This window comes from Pieris rapae, chromosome 15, assembly GCF_905147795.1.
Source record: "Pieris rapae chromosome 15, ilPieRapa1.1, whole genome shotgun sequence".
Classification (NCBI taxonomy): Eukaryota; Metazoa; Arthropoda; class Insecta; order Lepidoptera; family Pieridae; genus Pieris; species Pieris rapae.
In genome coordinates, this window is record NC_059523.1 from 4,817,071 (window position 1) to 4,831,609 (window position 14,539).

A 14,539-nucleotide genomic window follows, 5' to 3' on the forward strand; every position below is an offset into this window, starting at 1 on the left:
CTTCATCAACGTCAAAAGTATAGAGCATTGACATTTCGTAAATATATGTGACGTGTCTCTAGAGTCCGGAGAATTTGACGGAAACATTAAACATTTTACATTCCAAATAAAAGTTATGATAATATTTTTTTAATTTGTGGTTCGTAAATAATGAAGTGAAAATCAAAATATATTATTTAAGTGTAACGACAGACTTATAATATTTGATCATATATGAAATAAACCAATTATAATGACTACCTTACGCGAACGACAATTGAGTGAGTTTTATTAAAATTGCCTCAAAATTGATATTATTACTAAAATTAAACTACCTAAAGTCGCTACTAATTTTTAATATAATTTACGTTGGAATTACATAAAATATTATTATGTATATATTTTAAGTCAATATTCAATTTTAATTATACTACAAAAAATAATTTCAGATGCTTTAAAGCAAATGTTGAATCTGAATCAACCTCTAACTAAAGCAGTTGCTAATGAGCCTACATGGAAGGTACTTGTGTATGACAGGGTGGGACAGGATATTATTTCCCCTTTGATATCTATTAAAGAACTGAGAGAATTAGGAGTTACACTCCATGTGTAAGTATAATACAAATTTTAAACTTTATTGCAAATGCTCTGATAATGTTTTTCTCAGTATCTCTACTGTGAATGTATGTGTTGAATATGTGAATTTGCATTATACTGAGCTTCAACATATTTATTTTTTGAAAACTGTTTGAGTGTGGATATATTACTTAATTAATGTTCCTTATTAGAGAAATATATACTGTATTGTAAATCTCATATTTTATATTATCAAATATATACTTACCTATGTCCAAATAATAAAACTGCTACTAAACCAAAATCTAATGTAAAAAAAATATTTTAGCGAGTTGCACTCTGAAAGAGACCAAATTCCTGAAGTGCCAGTTGTATATTTTTGTGCACCCACTGAAGAGAATCTGGGTCGGATTTGCCAAGATTTAGATAATGGTATCTATGACCAGTATCACTTAAACTTTATTTCACCAATAACAAGACAGAAATTGGAAGATCTAGCAGCATCTGCCATACAGTGTAATTCAGTTATGAGTATACATAAACTGTTTGATCAGTATTTGAATTTTATCTGTCTAGAAGATGATCTATTTATTATGAAACACCAGAAATCTGATTCATTATCTTATTATGGTATGTATAATAATTTAATGTTTTAATATTGATAAATTTTTTATTTCTATTCATTGTTTTAAAAGTCACAGTTAAGGTTTAAAATTTAATACCTCATAATTAGTATACTAACATACCTAATCAAACTAGATAATAATTTGTTTTTTTTTTGACGCTTAGACTCTTATATATACTCAGTATCCTTAAATTCAAGGTATTGAATTGTAAACCCAACCCAAAATCACAATTAATAATATTATTTTCCTTTTTAACCTATGGCTAAAGATTTTTATCTCCAGCTGTTTCTGAATATACAATTTCAAATAATAATAATAAGTTTCTTCTTAGCTATTAATAAAGGTGATACAGAAGATACAGAAATGGAAGCTATCATGGATGATATAGTAGAAAGTTTATTTTCTGTTTTCGTAACTCTCGGTAAGTTTTAAATTATTTTGACAAGTATATTTTAGGAAAGAAAACATAGTGATATTTTTAACACCACCGCCATCAAAATGCCAAACACAGACACACACAAATATATTATTATTGTAAATAGAAATATAGCTTTAGCTTCATTTTTCTAGTCATCATACCTTTTCAGGTACTGTACCAATAATTCGTAGCACTAAAGGAAATGCTGCCGAAATGGTTGCAAAAAAACTGGACAAAAAGCTTAGGGAAAATCTTTGGGATGCTAGAAATAATCTTTTTCATGGAAATGCCGGACAAGGAAGCTCTTTTAGTTTCACTAGGCCCATGTTAATACTGTTGGATAGGAATATTGATATGGCAACACCCCTACATCACACTTGGACTTACCAGGCCCTGGCTCATGATGTACTTGATCTTTCACTAAACAGGTATTTTAAAATTTATATATTTATTTATTTATTCACACTTCGTTGCTAGAAAGAAACACAAATAACACAATATATATAAATTACAAGGGATGCAACGGGCGGCCTTATCGCTTACAAGCGATCTCTTCCAGGCAACCCTAGTAAGAAAAGAAAACAATTAATAAAAAAAATTATGAGTGCAAGAAGTGCATAACCAGAAGTTATATAAAAAGCAAAATATATTTATATTAACCTATAGAACCTTAATCTAGAGAAAATAAAAAAAATTAAAAAGTGCACATGAATCATGATAATCCAATTCCAAGATTTTAGAAATTTTATGCTAAATCTGAATTTTTATGCTTGAATTTTACTGACTTTTTAACAATTGTTCTGAAAAATGTAACAATATTGTGATTTAACAGGTTACAGCTGGTATTTTTTTGGAATACTGAGTTTTTGAAAATATTTTTGTTGCAGAGCTGTAGTACCAGAAAGCTCTGGTCCAGCTTTACCTGGACAAAAGGTGAAAACCAGAACATGTGATTTGGACTCCAAAGATCCTCTATGGTGTGAACATAAGGGCAGTCCATTCCCAACAGTCGCTGAAGCGATTCAGGAGGATCTTGATAAATATAGGTACATTCACCATTTTATTTTTTGTATGAATTGCTGGAGTCTCCAGTGAAACATACAAGGTTTATAATTATATACATATATTTAGTAAGAAATAATTTTTAGCAATACGACTTTGTGGAACCAGCTGCCCATTGAAATATTTCCGAACGAATTCGATTTAGGGTCCTTTCAGAAAAGAGCTTACCAATTCTTAAAAGGCCGGCAACGCACTCGCGAGCCCTCTGGCATTGAGAGTGTCCATGGGCGGCGGTATCACTTAACATCAGGTGAGCCTCCTGCCCGTTTGCCCCCTATTATATAAAAAAAATCATTTGTAAAATGAATTACTGTTATGTTGAATAGGAATTCAGAAGCAGAAGTGAAAAAGCTGAAAAGCTCTATGGGTTTAGATGCAGATAGCGATTTAGCTCTTAGTCTGGTCAGCGATAACACCCAGAGGTTGACAAGCGCTGTCAACTCGTTGCCACAGCTTATGGAGAAGAAACGGCTAATCGATATGCACACTACTATAGCTACAGGTTTGTACTACTATTATTACAGAACATACAGAACCATAAATCAACGTCAAACCAAATTCTAGTTATAAGACAGGCAGTATTTACAGAAAATACAGAATGCCCTAAAAATCAATGTCGAGGCGAATTCTAGTGATAAGACAGGCAGTATTTACAGAAAATACAGGGTGCTCTAAAAATCAACGTCGAGGCGAATTCTAGTTATAAGACGTTCGGTATTTACAGAAAATACAGGATGCCCTAAAAATCAATGTCGAGGCGAATTCTAGTGATAAGACAGGCAGTATTTACAGAAAATACAGGGTGCTCTAAAAATCAACGTCGAGGCGAATTCTAGTGATAGGACAGGCAGTATTAACAGAACATACAGGTTGTCCCATAAATCAACGTCAAAACGAATTCTAGTTATAAGACGTTCGGTATTCACAGAACATACAGGGTGTCTTATAAATCAACGTCAAAACGAATTCTAGTTATAAGACGTTCAGTATTTACAGAAAATACAGGGTGCCCTAAAAATCAATGTCGAGAAGAATTCTAGTGATAGGACGCATTAAAATCTGCTCCTACTTAGGCAAGTCGATTTAAGAAGTTAAATCGATTTAAGACATGTCGGTTTCCTTTCGATGATTTCTTTTACCTTACAAGCGAAATTCTCGGGGATGAGAGTGGCACGCAAAAGCCGTTAGGCTAACACTCCCGCTTGTCTTGTCTAACGTCAAACAATACATTTTTTTTTATCCTTGTACTTTTTATTTATTTATTTATTCACACTTCGTTGCTAGAAAGAAACACAAATAACACAATATATATAAATTACTAGGGATGCAACGGGCGGCCTTATCGCTAACAAGCGATCTCTTCCAGGCAACCCTAGTAAGAAAAGAAAACAAGTTTTTAAGTATGGACTTTGGACTAAATGCGGCTTTTTGCGTCAATTTTTTGTGTAGCGTTAGGAAGTTGTATATAATTATAATTTTTTGTAAATGGCTTAACTTGTATGCATTAATTTTTTTAAAATCGTAAAAGAATGTTTTATCAGTTTTCTCCCGATTTCGACTTGGCCAAACGGCAGGGGTCATAGCGGCCTAAAACTTATCGCTGCAATTAGCAGTCCAATCAAAAAATCAAAATCAAAATTTATTTATACAGTTTAGATGCGACTTAAGGCATGCTTATGAATGTCAAAGACGTTTACAAAATTATATAAATATAAAAACTATTTTGATTTTTCAGCTATACTTAATGTAATAAAATCCAGACGCCTGGATTCATTTTTTGAATTGGAAGAGAAAATAATGAGTAAAAGCAGCGCAGTGGAGAGCAAAACTGTACTAGATCTCATCTCTGATGAGGAAGCTGGCACTCCAGAAGATAAAATGCGTCTTTTTATCATATATTATCTGTGTACTTCGCAATTAAATGATGAAGAATATAAAAAATTCGAGGCCGCTCTCCAAACGGCCAATTGTGACGTCCAAGCTATGGCCTATATGAAGCGATTGAAGTAAGTGTTGTTTGAAAAACAAATTCTTCTAAAGATGAAAAAAAAAATATTTAACCGATATTGCTCTCACTAAATCATTTAAAAATAATTCGATAAAAAAAATGAATTATTTATTTAAATAAAACATTTTCACATGAGATAGGTTATTGGGTTTGGGCGTTAGGTATCACAAAGTACAACTATAAACGTTAGTAAAATACTCTAAATTTACATTACTCAAAGGGCGTAGAACAGACGAGAAAAATTATCCCTTTTAAATAAAAAAAATATTTTGCAACCATTACATCCTACGGATAGGCTAAATATAGGGATTATTTGTTTTATCGTTGCCAAAACTACAATACAGTTAAGATAATTAAAAAAAAAGGAGGTAGGCAACAGGCGGCCTTATCGCTTTCGAGCCATATCTGCCAGGCAACACACATATAAATATAAATTATTAAATTTTAGGAGCTTTACAAAGATGTCGAGCCAATATGAAGGCGGTGGAACAAAAACAGTGTCGATGTTTTCAAAACTTGTGTCACAAGGCTCTTCATTTGTCATGGAAGGGGTCAAAAACTTAGTTGTCAAGAAACATGTAAGTTGCATTTACTGATTATATCAGAAATAAAATAACATACTTGTGTTTCATGAAACTGTCTGAATTTGTATGTAGTATAGTCCCCGGCACGGTAGTTGGCAAGGTTTTGGCGTAGTGGGGGCAAGTTCGCGCATCGTACACTTAGTGGAACAAAAACTGTTCACTTTTATTGATTGTCATTATGGTTATTGCCATCATTTATTTTTAATCTTGTATATAAACAAAGCAGAGGAATTCGTGACATTTATTAGGTGTTATAAATAAAACATAATATGCATTTTTTAATTAAGTAAAAAAAATATTATTATTAAAAATTATTTTAATAATATATAATTAGTATTTTAATTAAATTTTTCTGGCATGTCTGCGTAAAACGGTATTTGGTCCTGGCATTGTAATAAACGTAACAAAAACTAAATTTAAAACAACAACAATTAACAAAACCAAAACAAAATCAAAACTTAATTTAAAACTGAACTCGTACCAAAAAGTCAACAAAACAAATTCTCTTGCCAAGTTACGTGCTGCAAATTATACTAGCTGCCCCCACGAACTTCGTTTCACCTTAAAGCCTAGCCTACATTTTTAGTACATACCAACATGGGACATTTTCAATGCTATGCATATACATATGCTATGCTATGCAAGCCCAGAGATTGTTCGGTTTTCCAGAATGAAAACTCTTTAGGAGTTTGTGATTTTTCTCTGTATTTACCACAGTTCTTGAACTATGATACTTCTTGAACTTGACATAACAAATAAAAATTAGGGGTTGATGGTAGAGATAAAAATTAAGGGTCGTATGTATTTTTGTATGCTGTAGCATAAAAAAACAAGCACAAAATGCTTCGGAGAACATTTTACCGGAAAGGTAAAAAAGTCACTACATATACGTACGACGAATTCATTGCGTGAAAAGAAGAGAAAAAAAAAACAAATACTTTTATTAAATTTATTAATTAATTAAGAAATACAGTTTAGATGTAAAAGGAAGAAACTGGCTGCCCACAACACAGGGAATCCTAGTGTGGGGGCCAGTGCACTCTACTTTATAGAAACATTCATGTATATTGTGTCTAATAAAGTTCTTTCTTTCTTTCTGTTAGATTTAGGTTTTTTATCCTACGAATTTGCTTAAAATCAAAATTGTTATCTAAATCAGAAACTGCCGGTAAGTCGCACAGTGGAGTCCGCGTTGATCGGATCGGGAGACGATTTGACCTGGTTCGACCCTCGCACGGCGCGAACGGACGCCGCAGCCCGAGCCAGGGCGACGAGACAGCCGCCGCCGAACGACGCGGTTGTATTCATCGTGGGCGGTGGCAGTTACATCGAGTATCATAATCTTATCGATTTTGCTAAGGTACGGCTTATATTCAATATTCTTCAAATAGTTTTGTGGGAACTAGGCTACTGAACTATGTTGTTGCAGTTGAAAGTTGGTTCAATTTCACTATTTTGTTGATTTTTTTTTATTCAGAAGATTCACAGCACAATACAGAAATTGATGTATATATTTATAACATTGTGGGCCAATTACAAATCTTCACAAATAGTTTTTTTTTATATAACAAGAAGGTAAACATTCCAAACATTTATACATAAATAAAAAAAACAGAATTAAATTAGTTGACTATGAAAGGTTATCCAATGCAATTCATTCATTATGGTTGAAATAATTTTGTGTCAAAGCTTTGCTGTCACCACACTCTCAGCGAACATATCAATGTCAATCGTTATGTCATTAAATTTGTTCGCCGCTCTAACCATAATGTTGCTCCCTCTATAATTTGTGTTTACTCTGGGTACATGCAATAGATTCATAATTCGTTTTTTATTTTTATTAAGTGTTTTGTTATATATAGAAAGTAATCGATAATCATAGCTTAGTATATTGAGTTTTAGGTGAAAATATTCCTAAATGTATAAAATGTTAAACATGTATTAGCTAATCATGATTCTTGAATTATACAATTGTACCATGATTGTTACCACATATATATAATATCGTTCTTTTTTACGTTACAGCAACAAGCGGCAAATGGAGTGAATAGAAAGATAATTTATGGATCAACTACACTTCCAAACGCATCGCAATTTCTCAAGCAACTCTCGCATTTGGGTCAAGAACTACAGTGAACATTCCTTTAATAATAAAATTTGTTATAAATTCATTACCGTGAGTTCAACAGAACTATGATATTGAGATATAAGAAGCCAGTTGCGCTACAACTTCCTTGGCCTCAGATTGTATGCGTTCCTTTGATCATTTTATTTATAATACAAGTTTTTTTTTAAAATTGAATACTAGTGAATTTATTCTACTAATCCAAAATATTATTTTGTCGTGTAAAAACCCTAATAAAAATATTGGTTAAATCAAAACTTGTAAACTAGCAATTACATGAACCAAATTTCAAATAAGGTTCATTTCAATATTGTATTTAGTTAAATGTGTACATAAAATATATATGCTGTGGATAAATAAAAAACTATTCAACAAGTTGGCATTTTATTTACATTGACATTGAAAATAGAGCTAACATCTATTAACTACTAATAAATTTTGATTGTTCAGAACAAGAAGTATAAAATCTAAATCACAAGATGACTACAGATTTTAACCCATAATTTCACATGACACCTTGACTAAGGGACAGACGTAATGCGGAAAAATCGCAACCAAAACAAAAAAATGTAACTTTGGAAAATGGAAATCACTTCCAAAATCTACTATCTATTGTGCTAAATAAATATGTGTTAATTTTCAACACAACAATTTTCGAAAAATATCTTCTTTGGTACGTTCAAAACAACGTACAAATAAGAATACATTTGAAAAGGAACTCGTATATTAAGATTTTTATGTACTGTTTACGCATTTTGAGACGATTTGCCTGGTGCCTAGGAGATATTTTATAAGGTTCTACGGAATATATTTAAAAAAAATAAGTCAAATATTGCATACAATTATATGTTTTCGACGGATAAGTGAGACAATACAAAATATGTCTATATCATAATAATTTAACAAACAGCAAAGCAAACCGCTCACCAATGCGTAACTTGGCAAAAATAACGTGGTTTTGGCACAGTCAAAAAAATAAGAGAAGATTTTTAGATTCTGGGTGAAACATTGCTCTCCGATAACATTCTCTATGCAAAACCATTGTGCTCAATATTTGAATTAAAAACGAATGAAGCATCCAGAATAAGAATTCACAAACATTTAGAACAGCTCTTATTTAAACATTACACATAAGGCAAGTCCTTAATTATATTTAGCATTAGATATATAGGCTGTGTAAAAACAAAATACAGACATTAATATTTTAAGACAAAACGTCATAATTTCAGGTGCGCTATTAAAAGAAATGTATAAATGTCATCGTATTAACCGAGATACAGTAATTAAACATAATTTCGTTTCATAACTTTTCAATTTATCACGATTGTGAGTTAATGATATTGTTTAACTAATTTACCAAATAATTATTATGATGCAGTATTTAGTGTTTATTAAAAACTTCTATACACATGTTATATAGAAATGCTAAATTCTGACATCCAAATGATTGTACAATTATAGGCACGTAAGTCTAGCGCTGGCCGATACGTGGAGGGGATTGCTGCGCGTGTGTAGTGGTGCGGGGGCCGGAATGTGACTGGAGAGCCAATCGACGCTCTTCATTACGCTAGCCTAGGTACCTTATTTTTTACTTCTGCGCAATAACGGTCAGCGCTAGAGTTTCGTGCCGCTACTTGTACAGACCGCGTAATCGCTTACAAAACTATTATAATAATAACAAGGCTAAAGGTTATCCAATCATAAACTACAGATTTTAATACATAAACAACATATTATAAAAGATATTAATAATAAATAATCACGATTTACTTATATTGTTAAAGAAATACAATATTTTTGATATGATTATAAAATTTATGCACATAAAAGAAAATATAAAAACTTAATCCTACATAAAAAAAAGAAGATGTATATGTAAATTACATTTATACTTAGATAAAGTATTATTCAGTAAATATGGCTTTAATGATGGCACACATTTAGACATTATCATAATGGCCATAAAGTATTAATTGATTGTAGCCACAAATTAATTTCACCAATACAATAGAAACCTATAAAAAATACGATAAACATTTAATTGGATGATCATTTTAATAATTAAAGTCATGGAATGTTTTTAAAATACCAATAATATTAAGGAATGTTATTCAATACAGAAATTAGTAAACTTTTATATCAAAATAAACTCTTGACAATTTTTAATCTTCACAAAGGTTCTATTTTAAAAATACTATAATTATAAACAATTTATTTTTGTTAGTTAAAATAATATTTAGGAATGAGAAAAAGTGAGATTCAAAGGTCAGAATTTATAAGATCTATTTTGTCATGATTCTATATAAAGAGAGCTGTCAGAAATTGAAGAAATAAACAACAAATTCATTAAAAAATCATTAAGGTGAGAATTAACTATGTAGAACATTTGAAGGGATACAGGCCCATTAGTAACAATTATCACAACTTTGATCACAATTTGTGAACCCACCTAGATATTTTTAAATATTTCATACTGACTTGATTTATTTCGATAATATGAATAGAATATGTTAAAGATTCAAATAATAAAATTTATATTTTCAGTCTTAGACAGATATTTAAAAATACTTTCTCTACTGATGTGTTCTTCCTATACAATTTACAATATGAGAGGCATTCAAGTGAAGGCTGTTGATTTTTTTTACTAAAATTTACTTTGTTTTCTTGAAGTACAGAGACTGCTTGACCAAACAATGATTTTTTTATTTATAGGATTTTTTATCATTCAGTTCAGAAGTATAAAACAACGGTCTTAACGGTCTTTAGGCCCATATGAAAAGCATAATTCTATCATAGTCATAGAAGAGTATTATAAGACAACATTGAATCCAACAGTGCAATAGGTTTTAATAGAATATATTATTTACTTGAATCATGTAATCTTCTCTAGAGATAGGAAGGATTCAGTTTTAGAATAAGTAGTAAAACTTACAATCTATATTAAGCATAATATACCTTTTAATGGCTATAATATATAGGGATTATAATATAGGGCTTACAAATGTATCATAATTCATAGAATCCTAAAAAAAATTGTCAAATAAAAATTCATATGTAGCAAACACATCATCCAGATCCAATGCTATTTTGACACATGCAAGGTCTAAATGTAAATTTAGCTTACACTGCATATAATAGCGACACCAAGCAACTTTTAAATCAAAATAAAGCCCATTGGATTAATTTAAAACAATAAGAATAATGTAACAAAATCTCTAGACAAATGTGGATAATTCAGAAAGACTTAAAGAAGGTATACAATTTCACACTTAAAAATTAAATGCTTTCAACATTACATATCTAGGTGCCTTGTGATCAACTAGCAGTGACTATCAGGTTTTCACAACATCCCATTTCAAAACTATAAACTATATTTCTTTAAGTTCTTTCTGAAGCACCGTTTTATTGGAAACCATTGAAATATTTTAAGCCATTTCAAGTTAACATTATATGATAATTTGCTTTTAAATATTAATAACATCCGCAACAATCCTAAAAATTGAAATTGATAATCACCATTTATTATTAATAAGTGTAACAAGATTAGAATCCTAAAGAGAAGACCATCTACCTATAATATAATAGTTATATTGTTAAAATTTTATATCAGCTATGATTACACATTTTAAGTAAAGCACTCACATGGACTTCATCATTTAACTGACATGTTTAATGCCTATGTTCTATATCAAATATGTGTCATAGTAAAGACTATGAGGCTTAGTTATAGCTTTTTATAGAGAAGAATGGTTGTAAGTAGACTTCTTAGAAAACCTTACACTTCATAGCTATTAGCTTTGGTATTTTTTATATAGAACTTAGGTGTTAAAGAATGAGATTCTAAATAGAAACTTCTCATGACAACAAAGGTAAATAAATATTGTTTTTACAAAAGTCAGTTTTGATATCATAAAGCTATAAAAAGACGTTCTTTACTATTAAGTAAACATAAAATGGCTATACAGTTGTTCTAGTACAGCATACATTTGTTACGTTGCCTATTTAACTGAGGAAATTTTACGAAACAAAAGTTAAATAATTTTATTATGTTTTAAGTGTCTGTATTAATAAACATACTGACTAGTCAATTAAAAATATACCATTATACTTCATTGATTAATTTGACACCTTCTTTCATTAAAATGATGTCATTCAATGTAGCGCAATGAATTAAAGTTTCAATTAACACTTCAGATCTTAGCATATTAAGTATCAAGTTTATCCTTTTAACTTAAATATTCAAAGCATGGCTGAGATTTACATCAAAATTTATTTATGAAGTACTTAAGTAGAATCTTAACTTTGGAATATTCGTAATATAAGACATTTAACAAACATTTAATAAACTCTGAAATATATGACAGTTGAGTTGTTACTGACCAATAATATACATATAGGAAATCTCAGCCGTAATAAGTACCTTTTTAATGATGTTTACTGTTGCTGATTTTGAGACTTTGCTGGGGCATTTGTGTTGCGGCTTGAGCTACTGCTATTAAGTATCATAAGTTTCTGCATTTGACGAATGACAGTTGTAGCATGGTAAGCTTGTTTCCAACGGGATTTAGCAAAGTTCTTCTTGAGTTGCTCTGATACAGTACCATGGATGTTCTTGCTGCTGGCTTCATTACCACATATCCATGGATGGGCCAGAGCTTGTCTAATGAAAAAGGAAATAAATATTCAAAACTGCCCCCCGCAGCTTAATTATGACGTAATGATGATACATAACAATGTAAATGATTTATTTTCCAACACTATAATAATTTTAGCTTAGTTCAGAAAGCAATAGAAAGCCTTTGGTTTATAGATGAACATCACATACTGGCTCTATAAAATTATCAATGTGAGAGTAAATGAAAATGGTGAAGGGTAGGTCTATACTTAATAATTAATATAAATTTTTAGACAACAAACATTTTGTATATATAATAAATATAAAATGTATATGGTGAGAAAAATTTAACATATATATTAAATGTGTTTAATATGAATTTGAAGGACAGATTGATTAACAACATAATATTCAACAAGAATTTATATTAAGTTAAATAATTTTCCTAGCAATCAAACTTTTTCTTTAATACTAAAATTTTAAGCCAAATAATAAAAGTTGCCACAAATAGGAATACTTACTTGCAAGTGTATCTTTTCTCAACATCCACACACATAAGATGTCGGATAAAGTCCTTTGCAGACTCACTTATATCATCCCAGTAGGGTGAATCAAACTCAAAATCACCCTTGAGAATCTGAGCAAATAAGTTTGAATCCTGCTCATCATAAAAAGGTGGATATCCACAGAGCAATATGTAGGATATTACACCTATGCTCCATACATCAACTGCTTTACCATATGGTTTTTGAGCTAATACTTCTGGAGCCACATATCCAGGTGTTCCACAAGCTGTTGCCATTATGCCTGAATCTTCTATTTTAGATAGACCAAAATCACTAATCATAATCTTGCTATCTTCATCAGAACTGTAGTATAGTAAATTTTCAGGTTTTAAATCTCTATGGACAACTCCCTGAGAATGCATGTAATCCACTGCCTCTAAAACTTGTCTAATAAGATTTGACGCATCTTTTTCAGTATATGAACCCTTTTCAACGATTCTGTCAAACAATTCACCGCCAGTAACGAGTTCCATTACTAGATAAACTTTATTTTTGTCTTCATATGTTTCAAGCAGCTGTACGATATTAGGGTGTGAAAACATTTTCTTCTCTGCTCCATCTCCCTTTGCGTTCTCGCTAAATCTTTTGAGAACTCTGATCTCATTCTCTAAGGAATCCTCTTTACCCTTTAAAGCTTTCTTGTCAATAATTTTGCATGCAAACAGCTGTCCATTTTCTTTACTCTCTATCAATCGAACTTCGGAAAAGGCGCCTGTTCCTAAAAGGTCTTTTAGAACATACTTGTCCTCAATGGATGGCTGCTTATCTGATTCTTTCGCATCTTTTTTTGATTTTCGACCAAAATCCTTTTTTCCAAATAGAGGCATCGTTTAGCCCAACACGCACTACACAGTGATATTATTAAAATACACTACTTCAATATTACGCTATGTGGAACCATTGGAACAAAGATGAAAGATGAAAATTGAAAGATCAAAGATGTTACTTGTTAGATGAGAGAATGCTGTGTCTACTGTCTGTCGTCTGATTGGTTTGCCGAAGCCTTTACCTAGATGGCATCTGGCAATTGACAAAAGGCGACACGACAGCTGGAACAGTTTTCTAGTCACAGTTAAATATAAAGTATTTTATAGGTTTATCTATATTAATAAATAAAAAAAATACTTTCGATAACTGCGATTCTGCAATATTCGATAAGTAATTTGAAACCATAACTATAATAACATAATTTAAAATTAAATAATAGAATATTGTGTACTTCGGTTACTCAAGTTGAAAAAAAATATTTATATGAAAATAAAAATTTCGCGCCAAGAAGTAAAAGTAGAGCAAATGTAATGGTATGATCATAAGGTATGATTATATGATTATAATGAGTTTTACATAATACAAACAAAGATTGGGCTTAAATATTATATGGAAATTGCATTTAAAAACTGAACTAATATTCAAAAAGTTCAGATATTTTCCTGTTTTTCTTTAAATTCCTAACAAAGTTATTTGAATTATTATATATCAACAACAAAACTGTTTTAAGTAAATAAAAACGAATTTATATTATATTCCCTCGTTAAATCATTAAAAAATATTTATTTACATTTTCTTACGTGTAAAGGCTATATGATTTCCTTTTCGCTATCCTATTAATATTTGTCAAAATTAGTACCTACTACTAGATTACTTCTAGTTAGTTACTAGTATTACTTCTAGATGTAAACAAACAAACAAAAATATATTTATTCATATAGGTAAACAAGTACACTTATGAACGTATTTTTTTAAAAATTAAATGTGAATTTACATTTACTGATAGTTCTTAAATCAAGAGCGTAGAACTGAAGAGAAGAACTGGCAATAAACTCTCCGCCACTCTTTTTAATCGCAAAGTTGCTAAATTTAAAATCTTTAAATCTCCACAGCATTCACTGAATTCAAAGTGCACGATGCGGTCATGCGACGCAACGTAGTAGTGGCGACAGCCCCTTTACTTTCTCCCCTACCCTTACAAATACAAAATAT

At 30.8% G+C, this 14,539-nt stretch overlaps 2 protein-coding genes across 2 annotated transcripts; one reads left to right on the top strand and one right to left on the bottom strand.

Annotated features, from left to right (window-relative positions):
* Window positions 1-100: 100 nt before the first annotated feature.
* Window positions 101-7,753, top strand: LOC110994408 (protein sly1 homolog). Its single transcript, XM_022261030.2, has 11 exons — window positions 101-260; window positions 429-588; window positions 884-1,185; window positions 1,513-1,602; window positions 1,769-2,027; window positions 2,487-2,645; window positions 2,988-3,163; window positions 4,397-4,667; window positions 5,118-5,247; window positions 6,413-6,613; window positions 7,279-7,753. Exons 1-11 carry the CDS (start codon window positions 233-235, stop codon window positions 7,387-7,389), a joined length of 1,887 nt encoding a protein of 628 aa, XP_022116722.2. The 5' UTR covers window positions 101-232; the 3' UTR covers window positions 7,390-7,753.
* Window positions 7,746-13,542, bottom strand: LOC110994409 (calcium/calmodulin-dependent protein kinase type 1). Its single transcript, XM_022261031.2, has 2 exons — window positions 12,515-13,542; window positions 7,746-12,038 (listed from the first exon to the last, which is right to left on the bottom strand). The coding sequence occupies exons 1-2, from the start codon at window positions 13,384-13,386 to the stop codon at window positions 11,813-11,815; spliced, it is 1,098 nt and encodes a 365-aa protein (XP_022116723.2). The 5' UTR covers window positions 13,387-13,542; the 3' UTR covers window positions 7,746-11,812.
* Between the last annotated feature and the right edge of the window lie 997 nt (window positions 13,543-14,539).